Source organism: Erythrolamprus reginae, chromosome 1 (assembly GCF_031021105.1).
Source record: "Erythrolamprus reginae isolate rEryReg1 chromosome 1, rEryReg1.hap1, whole genome shotgun sequence".
Taxonomy (NCBI): Eukaryota; Metazoa; Chordata; class Lepidosauria; order Squamata; family Dipsadidae; genus Erythrolamprus; species Erythrolamprus reginae.
The window spans coordinates 244,068,844-244,086,820 of record NC_091950.1 but is presented as its reverse complement, the minus strand read 5'-3'; the positions used below and the strand labels follow the sequence as shown (position 1 = coordinate 244,086,820).

Genomic DNA, 17,977 nt, shown 5'->3' with positions numbered 1-17,977 from the left:
GGAGAAGCCAGATGCCGCTGCCCTATTTTTAGAAGATTGTTTGCATGACCATTTTGAAAATGGCTACACAAACAGCAAAATCAAATAATCATCTTTTTCATTAGTAGGCTGCTATGCTTGAAGGCATCCAAGCCAGCACTAGTAGTATTTGACTTACAAAAATTCATTCAGTGAATGTTCAAATTTACAATGGCAATGAAAATGTGTCTTATGACTCTTTTTCATACCTATGAGAGTTTCAGGATCCCCTTGGTCACATGATCAAAATGGAGACATTGGCACCTGACTCATATTTATGACAGTTGCAGTCAGAGGTGGGTTCCTGGTTTGAACCAGTTTGCCCAAACCAGTAGCAACCTGCTGGTGACATCACTGACCCAGTTTGGTTGGTACCAAACTGGGTGCCACCATTTTTTTATTTTTTATTTTTGTGATTTGGGGAGGGCATTTTTTCTCTATTGTTGTCTTCTGCACATGCATATCTGGTCTCGCGTTTGTACGGACCTTTATTGCTTATTCTGAAGCACAGCTGATCAGTTCCACAGCTGTTTTTCATGTTAATTTCCTTGTTAGCAACACGGAAGAGCTTGAATTCAACTGAGCATATGCTGCAGCTAATTTGCATGAGTGGACACCTGCGCAAATGTGCAGTTCCAGTGTGATGCGAACCGATGGGAAAGGTAAGTAAAACTCACCCTTGGTTGCAATGTCCTGGGGTAATGTAGTCACATTTTGCAACCTTCTGATCAGCAAAGTCAATGGGGAAGCCAGATTCACTTAACAACCGTATTACTAAACAAACCACTTAACAACTGTGGCCAGAAAAGTCGTTAAATGGAACAAAACTCACTTAGCAACAGAAATTCGAGGCTCAATTGTGGTTGCAAATCAAGGATTACTATACAGTAGTTGTACAATGCCTGCAAAACAGACAACTGGGAATAGTCAGCTGTGGTAAGATGCAGAACCAAACTGTTTCTGTATGTATACGTACATGTACCTTCCAGTCAGCACACACACATATACATATATGTAGGTCTTGGTATTTTGAGGTCTTTTACTGTGTAAAGTTGAGAGATCACCTGAGCACAAAGCCAAAAGCACCAGCCTGAACATGATGAGTGGGATCTTGTCGAAAGATGGCCAGGATTCTATCAACCTTACACAGGAAAAGACCAGAGTATGCCAAGACCTACGGTACATACCTATATCCATGAAATCTACGAGTGTGTGTGTGTGTGTGTGTGTGTGTGTGTGTATACACACACACACACACACACACACACATATGTATAAGGGGCGTACATAAGTGCACCAGTGTTCCTTTCATCCCCTGTCCAATTGTCTCTCCTTTATCTCATATATCTTTTCTTCCTTTCATATATCTTCTCTATTTTTATATCTTTTCTTCTATTTTTTTCTTTATATATATAACTACATGTCTATTTTCTTCAATATGTATTGTGTATTGGATAAATAAATAAATAAATAAATATGCATACGAAAACAAATACGGTTCACTTGTATCCAAAAGCCGGGCTAACCAAGCGAACAAGACAACCGAGCAATTTCAAAAACTCCGAGAAGGAACGGTGGAAAAGGAGATTCGGTAAACCTGGATCTTTGCTAGGCACGGACAGAGGGTCGACTTTCTAGTCCTGCACATCTCTATGGTGAAAAGCCTGTCCCTGTTTGGGTAGGGTAGGAAAATACAGTAGACGCTTCCGAGGAGCCCGGCGGAAGTCCTAATGAAATCGGGGTGAGAAGGTAAAAAATCTGACTCCTCCCCTTCTTTCCTCGCTCCCCCGCCTTCTCCTGGCAACGAACGCCGTAGGTATGCTGTGACGTCATCGGGAGGAAGAGGCACAGGGGCAGCCGTTTACCGGATGTGGGAGCGTGACGGGGGGGAGGGGCCGTCCTGCCCTGAGGCTGCCCAGCTGCGGGGGTTGCCCGGTGAGTGGGATGGAGGAGAGAGCCGAATCGGGAGGGGCGCGGCCGGTCTGGGGTGCTTCTTTGGCGGGTTGGCTGGAGGTGAGGGGTGGGGTGGGGGGTGAAGAAGTGAGATTGCCTTTAGGAAGGGCGGGGGGCCGAAGCGAGACAAAGTGATAGCCCCTATTGTGTTAATTCTCCTCCTTCCTGGTGTGTGTGCGTGCAGAAAAGATTACGGTGCGGAACCGGAGGACGCAAAGGAAGGCGCCGTCCTCCCTCCCCCGCAAATACTAGGTGGCTGTGAGCTTTTGGCAAGGTATTCGTAGCTAAGACGGGGAGTAATTTATGCGTAACATCAATTGCGTTGGAACAACAACAACAAAAATCGGATGGCCAAACGATCCTCCCGCTTTCCTTCCCCGGAGCTTTTCAAATAACCTCGGTGCCTTCCCAATATATTTGAGGACAATTTCCAGTTGCCCATGGAGCCGTTGGTCGTGTGCTACCTCTAGTACGCAGTCCCAACTCTTTGGGGGCATCAAGTTAGCGCAGGCTAAAAGGTCTTGGAGGGCAGCAGACAGAACGAGTGAAGTTCAGTTGAGAGAAGATATTATTATTATTATTATTATTATTATTATTATTATTATTAATTGGACTTTTATGCCGCCCCTCTCCGAGGACTCGGGGCAGCTTGCAACATATAATGAATAATATACAATATCTTAGATCCAATTAATTAAATTTAAAAGTCTAACCGCCCCCAAAAGAAAAACAAAAAATAGTCATTATAAATGTATAATGTATAAATGTTTTAATTCTGGTTGTGAGCTGCCCAGAGTACCTTGAGAGATGGGCGGCATGTAAATAAAATAAAAAAATACTTGGAGGTGGGTTATTTTCTTTTGAAAAACAATAGTAAAGATGCACATACTTAAAATAATAGGATTTCTAAGCAATTTTTATTTAAAATGATTTTGAACTACTTATAAGATACATCCAAGCTTTCACCCTCTTGTTGAGGGGAGGAAAGATGCATCTTATATCTGAAAAATACGGTGTTTCTTTTTTCAAACTGGTTAGGAGAACATTACTTTGGGGTGTTAATCTCATTTGTGTAGCAAGACTATTAACATGTAATAATGTATTTTTAGAGAGGAAGAAGATGGAAAGTAATGCTGTTCTTCTGGAATCCAAATCCTCACCAATCAACCTTATGAATGAAATGCACCAGCTGCGTCTCCTAGGTCACCTTTGTGATGTCACCGTGAGTGTAGAATATCAAGGTGTCAGAGCAGAGTTTGTTGCTCACAAAGCTGTGCTGGCAGCCACAAGCAAGTTCTTTAAAGAAGTCTTTCTTAATGAAAAAGGCATGGATGGACCAAGGACCAATGTGTTACTGAATGAAGTCCAGGTAGCTGACTTTGCATCTTTTCTGGAGTTTGTTTATACAGCCCGGGTAGAGGTAGAAGAAGACCGGGTACAACGCATGCTGGAAGTGGCTGAGAAACTGAAATGTTTAGATTTGTCAGAGACCTGCTTTCAGTTAAAAAAACAAATGCTTGAATCGGTATTGCTAGAGTTACAAAATTTTTCTGAGCCACAGGATACCGACGAGGATGGCAGGGCCCATCCTGGCACTTTAACTGAGCCCAAAATTGTCACTGAGCCACAAGGGGACAGTGTGGATTATTTTGCAAGTTCTGCCCTGAGAATATCCAGGACTGGACCGGACCTCGAGTCCCCCACCCTGAAATTAAAGGAAAAAATGGACAAGAAAAAAGAAGCCCTGAAGGTCCCTTGTGCCAAAATCAGGCGGGCGAGTGGCAGGTTGGCTGGCAGAAAAGTCTTTGTGGAGATACCCAAGAAGAAGTACACAAGGCGCCTGCGAGAGCAACAAAAGTTTGCTGAAGCTGTTGTGGAGGAGAGCCAACTTTTCAAAGACCAGGGGCCCTGGGGAAAGGGTGGGGAGGAGGAGGAGGAGGAGAAAGATCAAGTGGTGAACAGCGTGAAGCTAGAAGAGAAGGGGTCTGATGGTGCTGAGGACCACCGGGAAGAAAACCTGACTAAACTGGAGGAGGATAAAAAGAACCGCACTGGCAACTTTACTTGCGGTACTTGTGAGCGGGAATTCCTTTACGAGAAGAGCTTTCTGAAGCACATCAAGCAGAGCCATGGCATCGCAGCTGAAATCATTTACAGTTGCGAAACCTGCGGCCAGACTTTTGCCAACCGGTGCAACCTCAAAAGCCACCAGCGCCACGTCCACAGCAGCGAGCGCCACTTCCCGTGCGAGCTCTGTGGTAAGAAGTTCAAGCGCAAGAAGGACGTCAAGCGGCACATTCTGCAGGTTCATGAGGGTGGTGGGGAGCGTCATCACTGCCTCCAGTGTGGAAAGGGTTTGAGCTCCAAAACGGCCCTGAGGCTTCATGAAAGGACACACACAGGCGACAAGCCTTATGGGTGCACAGAGTGTGAGGCTAAGTTTTCTCAGCCTTCGGCACTTAAAACACACATGAGGTATGAACAGACGGGACGGGGCCTTGTAAGCTAAATCTACGGGGGGAAAGCTAATGTCCTCGCTGAGGAGGCAGCTTTTTCCTGGGCAAAAAATAAATAAATGGAATGAATAGGTTGAAACTTCTCTTTTGGCGGGTTCAGTAATAGGGTTTTTCCTTTGAAATGGCAGGTCGCGGCCATAATCTAAAATGCTCCTGAGCCACCGTAACATACGTTGGAATAAATGTAAGCTTTAACTAAAGAACAGAGAACATTTAGAGTCCTATTATTAGTGTGCTTGTGTTGTGAGGAATGACAACAACATTCCCAGTCACAGACTGACAGGTAAAATACAATATCGTGTAAAAGTTAAGAAGGAGAATTGTAGCAGGTTGTCTCACATGTTGGAAAACCAGTTCATACAAAATTAAACCTGGTCTAGGTAATATATGAAAATCAGGAGGGTTAGGGGAGTATTTAGTCTCAAACAGCCTCCTTATTCTGGTGCTCTCTAGATGGGCTGGAACTGCCAGAGCTACAATTCCTTCACCCTCCCGTTTTGACATGAGTTTGGAGATAATCAGTGCTGTTGGCAGTCATTTTACCATATTAAACATTCAGAGAGCAGACTTTAGTTGGCTGTACCTCAAGCAGATACTTTGTCTCCGTGGAAGTTTGAGGATCCCGATTGAACATTTCTAATTACTTTTGGCTAGATATCTTTTCTTCTGAAAAGAAACCAGAGTATGTTTCTAATGTTGCTTAGAATAAGTAATTGGTAAAGACAAGCAATTGGATTGGTCTTTAAGAAAGAGATATTTCTGCCTGTGCTTGGCTGTATAATCCTTTTTCAGTCATGGCCGGCCAAATAAAATAATACATGTAAGGGATAGGCAAAACTTTCATCATGTTTGCAGGCTAAACTAAGCTTTTGTATAATGTGAGATAAATGAACGTAGCCTTTTTGGCTAGTCGTCGTCTCTTGCTATCTCTGCATTGATTGAGGAGAATTTCAGAATCTATAATAATAGTAATAACAGAGAAGGAAAGGACCTTGGAAGTCTTCTGGTCCAACCCCCAGTTTAGGCAGGAAACCTTACACTAATTCATACAAATGGTTATCCAACATCTTTAAAATTTCCAGCATTGGAGCATTCACAACCTCTGGAGGCAAGCTGTTCCACAGATTAGTTTAGTTTCTGATTTAGAATCTGTTTAGTTTCCAGTGATCCCAATTTGTTGTTTTGCCTAGACTGAGAATTATGGGTGAAGTCTGATTTCAAAACAATTCAGGTTCAAACCATTGGTTACAAATTAGATGAGGATAGATCATAATTTCTTTCATACTCTACATTTGAATGAAATAGGCAACCAGTTAATGATTGTGCAAGTAGAAAAAGAGTTGGGTTGGAGTGTTGGCATGCTTAGGAGAAAGCTGCATGTACTTAGTTAAGCAAGGATTTAGAACCATAGCTGAATGGCTTTCTCCATGGCTTCCTGGCTGAGATACTGAGACTAAACACCTCAGCAAAAATGTATCCCACTGACTTTGAAATCTAGGAATACAGGTAATTCTCGACTTAACAATTCATTTAGTGACTATTTGAAGCTATAATGGCACTGGGGGAAAAATGACTTAAACAATCATTTTTCACACATATGATTATTGTAGTACCCCCATGGTCATACGATCAACATTTGTGAACTTAGCAACTGGCATTTATTTGCAAAGTTTGCGTTTCTTGGGATCATGCGCTCACCTTCTGCAAGCTGACAAGCAAAATCAATAGGGAAGCCAGATTTATTTAAGAGCTGCATTATTAAGTCAACAACTACAGTGATCCACTTAACGACTCTAGCAAGAAAAGTTGGAAAAGGGGACTAAAACTCATTTTACAACTCTCTTGCTTAGCAACAGAAATTTTGGGCTCAAATGTGGTCATAAGTCAAGGACTACTTGTACATAGAAGGTGAGAGTGAGGCAGATTTACTTTGCAACCTAAAGAGCAACTCTGAATTCAGTCCCTGTAATGTTGAGCTACAACTTCCATGATCCCCCAGGCCAGGGTAGGCAAAGTTGGCTCTTCTATGACAGATGGACTTCAACTCCCAGAATTCCTGAGCTAGCATGATTGGCTCAGGAATTCTGGGAGTTGAAGTCCACAAGTCATAGAAGAGCCAACTTTGCCTACCCCAGCCCCAGGCGATATAACTGACATCCACGTTGATTTAAAAATGACAGGAACCAAAGTTCCAATACATCTGGAAGGGCATAGAACTGGAGAAAGCTACCTCAGGGATTGTTGTTGTTATACTTCCTGTGTGCAGCAGCAGACAACTGCTGCTGATCCTTGCCTGTGAATCATCTGAGATAAGATTCTGCTTATTGGAAATAAGAGAAGTTGTTTGGATAAATACAAGGGTTGAATGAAAACTAAGCGGCTCTATAAATTTGAGTTTAAATGAGTATTTTAATAAATGAAACAGGGAAATCATCCTTGAAATGACCTGTACGTCTCCACATAATGCTATTATTTATTACACACTGTTGCTGATGATGGACAAGCTTCTTAAAGCCGTCATACACACAAAAATTGTGCCTTTGGCCTAGTCCAATAGTCTTTCCCACTTCTTCATTTGAGTTACAGTGATGCCTATGAAGGTATTCTTTTGATTGTGGAAAAAGGTAGAAGTTGCATGATTCCAAGTCTGAACTATATTACAGATGGGCTAATGACAGCGAGATCAAACTTTGCCATTGTCTCTTGGGTGGCCCATGGGTGAGGCCAAGGGGTTGACGACTACAGAGTTCAGTCCATATCTCTTTGTGCTTCCAAGCTCTGTTTTAATTTTTGTTTATCTCCAGGCATTTTGAGCTGATTACTGGAGCTAGGGTCTAGGAAATCCCCATAAATAATACCACACAAGTAGACTGAAAAGCACTATGACTATGTTTGCCTGATAAAGCCTGTGTTTTGAATTTTTTTTCAAGGTGGAAGTATTTTTAATGATATTCTATGAACCTATGTTTTATTTCTGAATCTCATTGACAACCCCATGTTTCACTGATGCTCATAACACAGTGAAGAAATTTTTACCTCATTTTCATTCTTATAATATGATGACGAATGCTGGCAAATTTCAACCCTTGAAAGCTTTTGTCTTTATTATCAACATGAGAGGAACACATCTTGCATGTAACGTGGGTCACATTACTGATATATTAAAGCAGGGGTCCCCAAACTTGGCAAGTTTAAGACTTGTGGACTTCAACTCCCAGAATTCTCTAGCCAGCTATACTGGCTGGAGAATTCTGGGAGTTGAAGTCCACAAGTCTTAAAATTGCCAAGTTTGAAGACTTCTGTATTGAAGTATATCAGTAATGAGACTGACCCATGCATTCCTCTTACAATGCTATGGTTGTGTCCCTTTGAGTCATCAATTCACTTTGATCTGTTTATCATCATTTCTCATGTGAGGCTCACTAGTTGCTGTCATAGGTTACTTATAGTGCTTTGTTCTTGATTATACAAATCAGCCTTTCTCATCTGTGTCTTTTTTGGCTCAGTAGGCGTGATGCACAGTAAGCGTTTCAAGACAATAATCATCCTAAACAATCTACATTTGTTGTGAATTTCAGTTGGAGGGATTCCTTTGGCAATCAAAACTTAAAGTACAATCTCAGCAGGCTTCTATTTTACAAAATTGAAAAAAAAACATGCTGAAGAAAATATCTAATCTAGTACACTGGTATTATTGCCATCTGTTAACTTATGTAACATCAAAAGCCTTGCTTTTCATTCAACCCTTGTAAAATAGGAGAGAAAATTGAGAATTTAATTATGTTTGAATATGTCACCTCTATTCCTAAAGTAGATTATCTGGTGAAATCTGATTACAAAGTTATAGGGACATTTTGGTCCTTCGTGCTTCTTGATTCAGGAATAATAGTTATTTTAGGGGCAAAGTATGAAATACTACCTGGACTCAGAGAGCAAATGACTTAAAATCCACATATATTAATATTTTTTTATTTAAGGAGATCAAAATGCATTTGCTATATATAGCTTCTTTAAGTAATTTTCCCCAGTTTTTGAAACCTGAAATATTTGCAGTGTTTGCAATAGTAGTGGTACTAAATGCAAAAATACATTAATCTGAAAGTTAAGGGATTTTCAGTTGTGATTCATTTCCCAAGTTAAATTTTAATCATGTTTGTTCCTTTTTTTATTGTAGGTTAATTTAGATCACTGTTGCTTTTGATTTTAAGAAAACAACTTTTAATTTAATTTAATTCTCTTGTCCATTTTGAAATTTATTTCTGGTTTCTCTCTTTTGGGGGGAAGTATACCTACACTTACGCCTATAGTTTTATTCTCTGAATTTTATTTTTTTTAAAGTCTTTAATATGAAAGGTCATCTTGCACTGCCACTCAACTGGAAAAGTATATACATAGAAGACATCTATGTACACCCCACCTGTTGGATTGAGTCCATGGAGAGGGGTGGCATACAAATCTAAATTATTATTATTATTATTATTATTATTATTATTATTATTATTCACAAGTGATACGCTAGGTATTACAGTTTCCAGTCAATTTTAGCAAACACCATTCTGGACTGGAAATCTTAAGTCATCCTAGTAAATGCCATTGATTGCTATCCGCTGACTTATGTCTCAGTGATGCTGAGGAACAAATATAATACATGTCTTAACTTGTGTTATTCTTTTCTTATTTCAGAATCCACACAGGTGAAAAACCATTTGTTTGTAATGATTGTGGAGCAAAATTTACACAAAATCACATGCTTATATACCATAAAAGATGCCATACAGGTAGTAGGATAGTACTGCACTTTTAAATTCCAGGTTTTGTTGTTTTTTAAATTCAGTGACCTATATGTGCAATATATAATCTGTTTTGATGTATGTTATTAATATACATAAGAGTTGATGGAGGTTACGGTTAATATTCTTGAAGTTCAATGACTGTCAAATTTTATTATTTGTAAATTTAAAATTATTATCTGGTCCTCATTAATTTAGAAAAAATGTTGTATACCTTTACACTGGATAGTCCAGTCTGTTTTCTAGAACTATATGGCTCATAGCTATTATTGGAATCAATAGAAATTCAGTTTTCCACTTTCAAAAAACCGATAAGAGTATAAGTTATTATTATATTTTGTTAAATGTTATGATTTGTTATTTAAAGATTCCCTGTTAGCAGTATCACCAAACCATGAAATAATTATACTAGCCAAATATATTTTGTTCACATAAAGATTTGCCCCATGGTTAACTGAATCCTAGTTCACTCAAGTAACACAGTTGGATAGATTTTTTTTTAAAATCTGAAACCATTAAAACCATATGGATAGATCCTTAAATTTTGCTAGCCTAAACCATAATTGGATAGTTTGTAGTTCATTGTATGATGTGAAAACAGCCTTATTTTCTACGTTAGTAACATTAATGAGATTCTGCTAAACCAGCAAAACCAGTATACATTTCTTATTTTTTAACATTAAAACAATGCACAGAAAGATAGATGCTCGATAGATGCTGATAGATAGATGAAAATGCCACAATATAATATTGTGTTAAGAAGGGATATGTATTGGCAACCTTGCTGGTCTTAATTACTGCATAATCAAGCATATGTACAAACTATCTCCATTAGTGAACTGGCAAGTTTAATCCAATAATGCAATATTGGCTGTGGTTTTATCTCAATCTCGTGTTAATCTTAAATCCTAGAGTAATTTTGAGTATGAGATAATAATAGGCTTTTTGTGGCTGTTATAAAAATCTAATGATGTCACTCTGAGGTTAAGAATTGTTTTGCAGACTATTTTTATTTCATACTTTTAAAAATGTTGCCTATAAAAAGTTTTCACCCACCCACCATTAATTATGGAATAACCTTTCAGAGAAATCTTTTTGGCCATGTTAACTTTGTGGAGATGTCAGTGTAAAATATTCCGGGAGAACTTGGTTTTCTGTAATTGTAATAGACAAAGCAGAGATGGGTGGCCTTGTGTGCAAACTCATGTTCATGGGTGTGGGTTGAACTTGGCATCAGTAAAAAACAGTCTCTGCTTTTTTTTCTTCCAATTCTTTTATGCTCTAGGAGAGAGACCATTCATGTGTGAGACATGTGGGAAGAGCTTTGCCTCCAAGGAGTATTTGAAACATCATAATCGAATCCATACTGGATCTAAGCCCTTTAAATGTGAAGTTTGCTTCAGGACATTTGCCCAGAGGAATTCACTCTATCAGCATATCAAAGTTCATACAGGTAAGAAGCTACAGAAACAATTTAGGAAAATGTTTGACATTAAAACTTTTGCATTTTTTTTTGGGGGGGGGGTAAATTTAAAAGTGTTTCTCTGAAGTTTCCCTTAGTTTTATCAGCCGATGGTAGCATCTTTTACAATTTCCAGGTTTTCATTATTGCTGTCTGCCAGGTCACCAGATTGTCTGTGTTTCAGCCTGAATTCACTAATATACTGAATTATACCATATTGCCTTGGGTTTTTGCCCAACCAATCACCGTGATTTATAAATCATCATTTGTGGCTTTATGAATCAGACTGCTGTAATCTCTTCCTTAAAACAAACTGTAGCTGAGATCGAATTGCTTGTTATAAATAATTATCTCAAATTATTTATATCTTCAGTAATTTCAGATTCCAGATCTCGTATTTTTGTCTGTTTTCTTGGGTATTGTTGTTTGGAACTTATGTAAAGAACACATAATGTTTTAGGTTATTTATGCAGAAATATTGAAAATTTAAATGGTTTTGCAGATTTTTAAGCAGCACTGTAAATATTTATTCCCAATGTCTTTGAATCTAAGTTTATACTTTGAACTCTTCAGAAAATAATAGGTCTCCCCTTGTCTTGTTTTCCTCTGCTTGATTGCTTTTGACTGGATTTCCTGTCCCTAAAAGTAACATTTGTCCACTTTCGTTTACTTCTTCAGGTTTCTAATATGTGTATCTATAAACCTGCTTATGATCTTCACTGATTCCTGCTACTTTTTATAGCTTTAACAATTTGGGGTTGTTAGTGTTGTGTTTGCATCACTGTTCCCCGTAGGCTGTGCACGTGAGCACTCGCGCGCCCCAAAATACCCCCACGCACCCTTTTCCACGGGTGCGCGGTCCCCATCCCCCTGCCAGGCCGCGGGGGGGGGGGGGAGGCGCCGGCAGTAGAAGGCGCTGCCCCCCGCCCGCCTGATCCGCCCCTTCTCCTCCTCTTCCACCGAAAGAAAAGCGCAGAAGCTGCCTGCTTGAGCCTCGCGTTGCTCCACCCCGCTTCGTCCTGCCTGTCATCCTCCGTTGTGTTTTCGGGGGGGGGAGCGGCGGGAAAGCCCTGTGCCGGCCAGGAAAGCCGGCTTTGCTTTCCGTGAAAGCAGGGCGCCTTTTAAACACGCTGCTTTCCTGCACCTCTTTCCTGGGGGGGGAGTGGCCTCCTCCCCCCCCCTGCCCAGGAAAGAGTTGCAAGAAAGCAGCGTGTTTAAAAGGCGCGCTGCTTTCACGGAAAGCAAAGCCGGCTTTCCTGGCTGGCACAGGGCTTTCCTGTCGCTCTCCCCCGAAAACACAACGGAGGTCCAGGATGACAGGCGAAGCGGGGTAGAGCAATGTGAGGCTCAAGCTGGTGGCGGAAGACCTCCATTGTGTTTTCGGCTGGGGGGGCAGGAGGACCTTCTTGGCTTTCCCGGGCAGCTGGCTTGAGCCTTGTGCCGGTCAGCAAAGCCGGAGATGTGGAGAGAAAGGAAAGAGAGGGAGGGAAAGAGAAGAGGAAAGAAGGAGGGAGGGAAGGAAGGGAGAGAAAAGTGAACGAGAGGGAGAGAGAAAGGGAGGAAGAGAGGAAGGAAGGAAGAGATAAATATAAAGGGAGAGAGGGAGAAAGAGAGGGAGGGGAAGAGGGGAAGGAAGGAAGAGATAAATATAAAGGGAGAGAGGGAGAAAGAGGGAGGGGAAGAGGGGAAGGAAGGAAAAGAGAGAGAGAAAGAGAAAAAAGTGGAAGAGAGAAGGAAAGAAAGGAAGGGAGAGAGAGAGAGAAAGAGAGAGAGAAGATAGGAAGGGAGAGTGAGAGAGAGCAAGAAAGAGAGAGAGGAGAGAGGAAGGAAGAGAGTGAGAAAGAGAGAGAGGAAGAAAGCAAGAGAGAGAGGAGTGGAAGGAAGAGAGAGGGAGAGAGAAATGATAGAAAAAAGGGGGGGGAAGAGAAATGAGAAAATGATTGAGGCAGAGAATGACAGGAAAGAGTGAGAAACAGAGAGAGAAGTGACTCTTGATTTAAAGCATATGGTAAAAGCCCTTAAATAATAACAGAGAAAAAAAAACCCAGCCCTCACCTGTTTTTATTAATAGTTATGTTTTTGGATTTGCTGGTTGTTTTAGTTTTAATAGTAATAGAGTTTGGTTTTGTTTTATTATTAATTTCTTTTAATAAAAAAAGTAGGGATTTATTTTATTTATTCATTCATTCATTCATTCATTCATTCATTCATTTATTTATTTATTTATTTGTACTTCTATGCCGCCCAGTCCCAAGGGGACTGCCGCTCAGACACTATACTTTTCCTCCCACCCCGAAAAAAAATTAGAGGGAACATTGGTTTGCATACCTGCAAATTCTCCAACTCCTCTTTAGCTTTCATGTATTATTCCCAGAAATTCTGTTCTTCAGAACTTTAGGCATTTTCCTCTTTAAAGTATATAAGAATCTATTTCATTGCATTCTAACTGCATTACCAGCTAATATTCTTTACATCTTTTGAAAAAAAAAATCATCCCCAGATTAATCTTCAAGAGGTTAGGCCTATTCTTTTTCTATAATCTCCAATTGGTGACAGTTTGTTTTTGGTTTTCATTGGAGGTATAACCATGCTGAGTAGCACAGCAACAGTGTAGCCAAGGCTTTCAGCCAGGTTATTATTTGCATTTCATTGGCAAAACTTCACCTGATTTCTGTAGGTGTTTTATCTTACAGGTGAGCGTCCATACTGCTGTGATCAGTGTGGCAAACAGTTTACTCAACTCAATGCACTGCAACGTCATCATCGGATCCACACAGGAGAGAAGCCATTCATGTGCAATGCCTGTGGGAGGACATTTACCGACAAGTCTACTCTTCGGCGTCACACCTCAGTAAGAGAAAGCAAGCACTTTTTGTGAAAATCACTTTATGTGTACTTCCAGTTACATGTTACTGTTTCATTAAAGGATAGGAAAGGTTACCTTGTATGGGTCCCACGATATGATATATATGGTTGCCTTGGATAATGAGATTAGAGTAAGAACTTTTCATGGATGAGCAGTTTATACAGATGGGGGGGAAAAGGAACTTTTCACAAATTAGCAGAGGGTATTTCCATTCCTTGGGATGAAATACCTTCCTTATTGCTGGATTGTTGGGTTCCTGATTGGTGGCATCTGCCAAAGCAGGCTTTTCAGAATTTACAGTGACAATTTTGATTCTTGTTTTGAAAATCCACAAAAAAAATCCCAACACAATTACAAAGTGTGATACAGAATTTCAAACATAGACCCTGATCTTTGACATCAAAAAGCCCACAAGAGTTTTCCTTGAAGGAGAAAAAAATTTACACTTAAATAAATGCACAGGCAAGTTTTAACACTTGAGATTATTTTTAGTTTCTTGTAATATTGCGTACCTTCTATTTACTTGGGGAAAATGTGTCCTCCTTCTTCGGTTCACACTATTTTAATTGCCACTGTTCTTCTCTGAATTCTAAATTTTCTTTAATGCAGAGTTTGTTACTTGAATATAAACCAATTCTTCCAAATATCTTGCTGTATTTGAGAATGACCCCCCCCCCCCGCTAAGGTTAGCTATTACTTAACTAAGAATCTCCTCCATACTGTATCAAAGTTAATGCTTTGTGCACGGGGTTTGTTTATTACAACCCTTCAGACTACAAAAAGTGCTGTAGAATCCAGTGGGTACTAAGGAGTGATTTAGTATGGGTAATCTTTTTTTTTTCTTTAATAGATTCATGATAAGAACACACCCTGGAAGTCTTTCCTTGTAGTTGTTGAAGGTGCTTCAAAGAATGATGAGGATCCTAAGACTGAGCTTCCTGATGAAGAATACGATGGACCTCATCCCAAATTATCCGAAAAGCTGCTGTCATTCTCTGAAAATGGGCACTATCAAAGTTTGACGGCCGTTCAGGAAAGCATTACTGCTTCGCATGAAAATGGATCTTCCTCTGTAACAGACTGTAAATTGAGGCCTGCAGCGAGTTCCCAAGAAGCCCCCATAGAAGCTCTGCAGGATCTGACAGTGTTGCACACCCAGACAGACTCACTTCAACCGCCTCTTCACAACTTGGTGAACATGGAATAGGTCCATCGGTTGGGTGGAGAAGTTCCACAAGGGAAAAGTTACATTATATTGTGTAAAACACTTGTAGTACAGTGACCTGTAAAAAGGTGCTGTTAAGAGTCGTGCGTTCTACCCAAATTAGTTGAATTCAAATGGATGAAGTCAGTACTTAACCCGTTTTGTCAGAAAGAAAAGTGCACTTTCATGTTTTATCTGCATAATGTAAAGTAGGTTCCAGATCCCAATCACTATAAAAGGAAATGGAGGTTCTGTTTGATTCCAGATTTTTCTTTTTCTTTTGTTCTCAGCATTATATCCTTTTTCCTTTTTTTTTAAAAAAAATCTTATTTAATATTGTTTTCATATTGTATGCAGAAGAATGTGAAAAACTGTACCGCAATCTCTTTCTGGCTCCAAGCAGTGTAATTTCTTTTTCAAAGAAATCTGAGATAGTAGGAAATATCTAACACGGTTTTTGTAAACTGCAGAACTGCTCTTCTGATGAAATTCAGGAAATTCACCATTTGAATCCAACTATGTCCCTTGGCTGTTGCAATGAAGTCTTGGGTTTCTCTTCCTGCATGTAGCCTTTTTGCACTTGTCAGAAGTCTGCATCCAATGCTTTGGATATGCTCCAGAATTGGTATGTACAATTATAGAGGGAGAGAAAGGAGAAACCACCTTGTTTGCCCCTACAATTTGGATGTTGACTTAGCTTTCTAAAAGGAATGGACATTTCATTAAAATAATGTGATTGTGGGGGGCAAAAACGTGGAAATGGATTTAAAAGAAATATTGCAGCTTTGTTCTAGAGCTAAATTCCCTACGAGGGAAGCCTGCTCGCTCTCTTTCTTCAGCCCCTACTAATCTGTCCATATGATAGTAATGTCTACTATAGAGGTAATGAACTGAGTTTTTCAGAGATAATACTGAATTACAGATCACAGTGCCAACCAGCATTTGTATTAATGAGACTGAGAATTGTTATCGGGCAACATCTAGAGATTTATAGATCTCCAACCTGTTTTATAAATTCATCATCTTAATTGCATCCACCTAGGTGTCTTCTCCCTATTGCACATTCTTTGTCCAGCATCTCTCTTTAGAAGGTACTGCACATGGTTCTTAGTTCCCGTTCCCTGCCCCGCCCAGAAGTTATTTTCCAGTTGTTGCTGTAGTCTACTTACTGGTATTTGCATATGGAGAAGTGTGTTCTGTATCTTGAAGAATTTCATGGGCAGGATTCTCATAGAACAGACAGATTGCTCCAAGATATTAAAAATGATTTCCCCCCACAAAGATGGTACATCATCTTGTAGATAATTTACCTTGCTTTCCCCATAGTATTTTGAATTAAGAAAATTAAAATCATCAGATTTCTGGCAGTGGTGCCTGAAATATTCTGGATATAATTTTCTTGTTATGTTTGCATGAAACACTTCCACTTCCATTGCAAAACAAAAATGAAGATAGGAAGAACTATTTGCAGATTTGTAGATTTTTACAAAGAGATTCACCCAATTATGTTTCAGTGCTCATAGCTCGAGAGGCCTGCAGTGTAACCAAGATAAAATAGTTGCTGTAAATGTGAAAGTAAATTTCCTATATCACACAGGTTGTGGAGATGAAAACTTTAACTCAAAAAGCATCAGTAATGTGCCTTTTTACTTTTAAAATCAGGAAATAAGTGCCAAAGCCTATGTGAATCTGAAACTCCACCTATGTCCTGAACTTGCTAGTATTCTGGGTTTTAAGTTTTATATTCAGAAACCATCCTTAGTATTATTATTTTTTAAAATTACTTTTAACAATTACCAAAATGTTGAATGTTTCTTTCCAAATCACGTATATTGCGGTGTTTGTGGTGTTTTTCTACATTGGGAAACTAAGGTGCAAGTTAAAAGTGTTGCAATTTCTCTTATTCTGTGTGCACTCCCAAATTTTCTTTCAAAGGAATTTCGAAGATTCTTTGTAGGAATCTTAAAGATTTGGCATCTTTAAGAGCTACAAGATGTAGAAAACAATAAAGTGGGGATAAATCCTATTTCAAAAGTGGAAATTTGTTCACATGACATCGAGTATCAGTCTTTTGAGGCATTTTTAAAATATTCGGTCCCTTTTTGAAATTGGTGCAACTAGTGATGTGTGTGTTGGGCCCTGCACTCTTTATGACACAGGAATGTAATAAATTTGAGAGGCATAACAGTTTTTGTCTTAAGGGACTGGATTTTCATATAAGTCAACTTGGCATGCAAGATATTATTTTTCTCAAGGCATTTGTGGATTCAGAGAATATGCCAGCTGCTTTTACTCCATTAATTTCAAAATTGATTTATTCCTGCATTGGAGATTGGTGTTTTGGATTCGTTTAGTTATGTATCCTCAAAATTTCCTCTCTTTTCTAACATCAAATTCAAAATCACTTTGTAGAGGGGAGGAATAATTTAGGCCAATTTTGCTATATTCGCTTTTCAAATTCTTGCCCTAATATTTTGTTTAAAAGCAAAAGCAATAAAAAGCTCCTATGTATAATTTTTTAAAGGTAATCTCTGTAGTAAGTGCTTTATGTCATTTCTTCTGTTTTTATTTAATTTGGTAAAATGAATGTTTTTAGAAATACTATCCAGGGGTTATATTTACATATTTATTTTGTATACCATGTGCTCCTTTTGACTTGCATTTTAATGACCAGTTGCAATACATTTGTAGGGTATATTTCAACCTTAAGTAATGATAGATAGGGATCATTATTTTATACTGTATAGATATGTAAAAGTAGATGGACTTAAATAAATTGATTGGCCTTATTAAAAAATTAAAGAATTCCATCTTTTTTGCAAGTTACTTATTTAAAGAAAGAAGTTACATTTCTTGGAAAATATCGCGATCCAGAAGGTTGACTAATGTGTAAACATAATTTATATGCACGGTAAGAAGTCTTGTTTGTGTTCAAAAGTAATGGAACTGTTCTTTACTAAAGGATGTGTTTTCACAGCATGGTAAGCCATAATGTGGTTTCTTTGGGGTGAATTCGGCCATAACAGAAGGATCTGTAAGCCATTTAGGTCTTAAAATAAAACCAGCCACTGTGTTGCAAGATACAGCTATGCTGGAGAATTTTTAGTTCGTTATAATTAGAAAGGAACATAAGGAACCTAATCCTACCTGCTAATTACTAATTTCTGT

General features: G+C 39.2%; 1 protein-coding gene across 2 annotated transcripts; it reads left to right on the top strand.

Moving 5' to 3' along the window:
• Positions 1–1,871: 1,871 nt before the first annotated feature.
• On the top strand, positions 1,872–17,619 carry GZF1 (GDNF inducible zinc finger protein 1). 2 transcript variants are annotated; one of them, XM_070732693.1, is made up of 6 exons: positions 1,872–1,953; positions 3,081–4,446; positions 9,171–9,265; positions 10,563–10,730; positions 13,433–13,590; positions 14,456–17,619. In XM_070732693.1, the coding sequence occupies exons 1-6, from the start codon at positions 1,887–1,889 to the stop codon at positions 14,810–14,812; spliced, it is 2,211 nt and encodes a 736-aa protein (XP_070588794.1). In that variant the 5' UTR covers positions 1,872–1,886; the 3' UTR covers positions 14,813–17,619. The 2 variants fall into 2 exon arrangements, with proteins under 2 accessions (XP_070588794.1, XP_070588795.1); XM_070732694.1 differs by lacking the exon at positions 1,872–1,953 and adding an exon at positions 2,169–2,245.
• Positions 17,620–17,977: the final 358 nt, after the last annotated feature.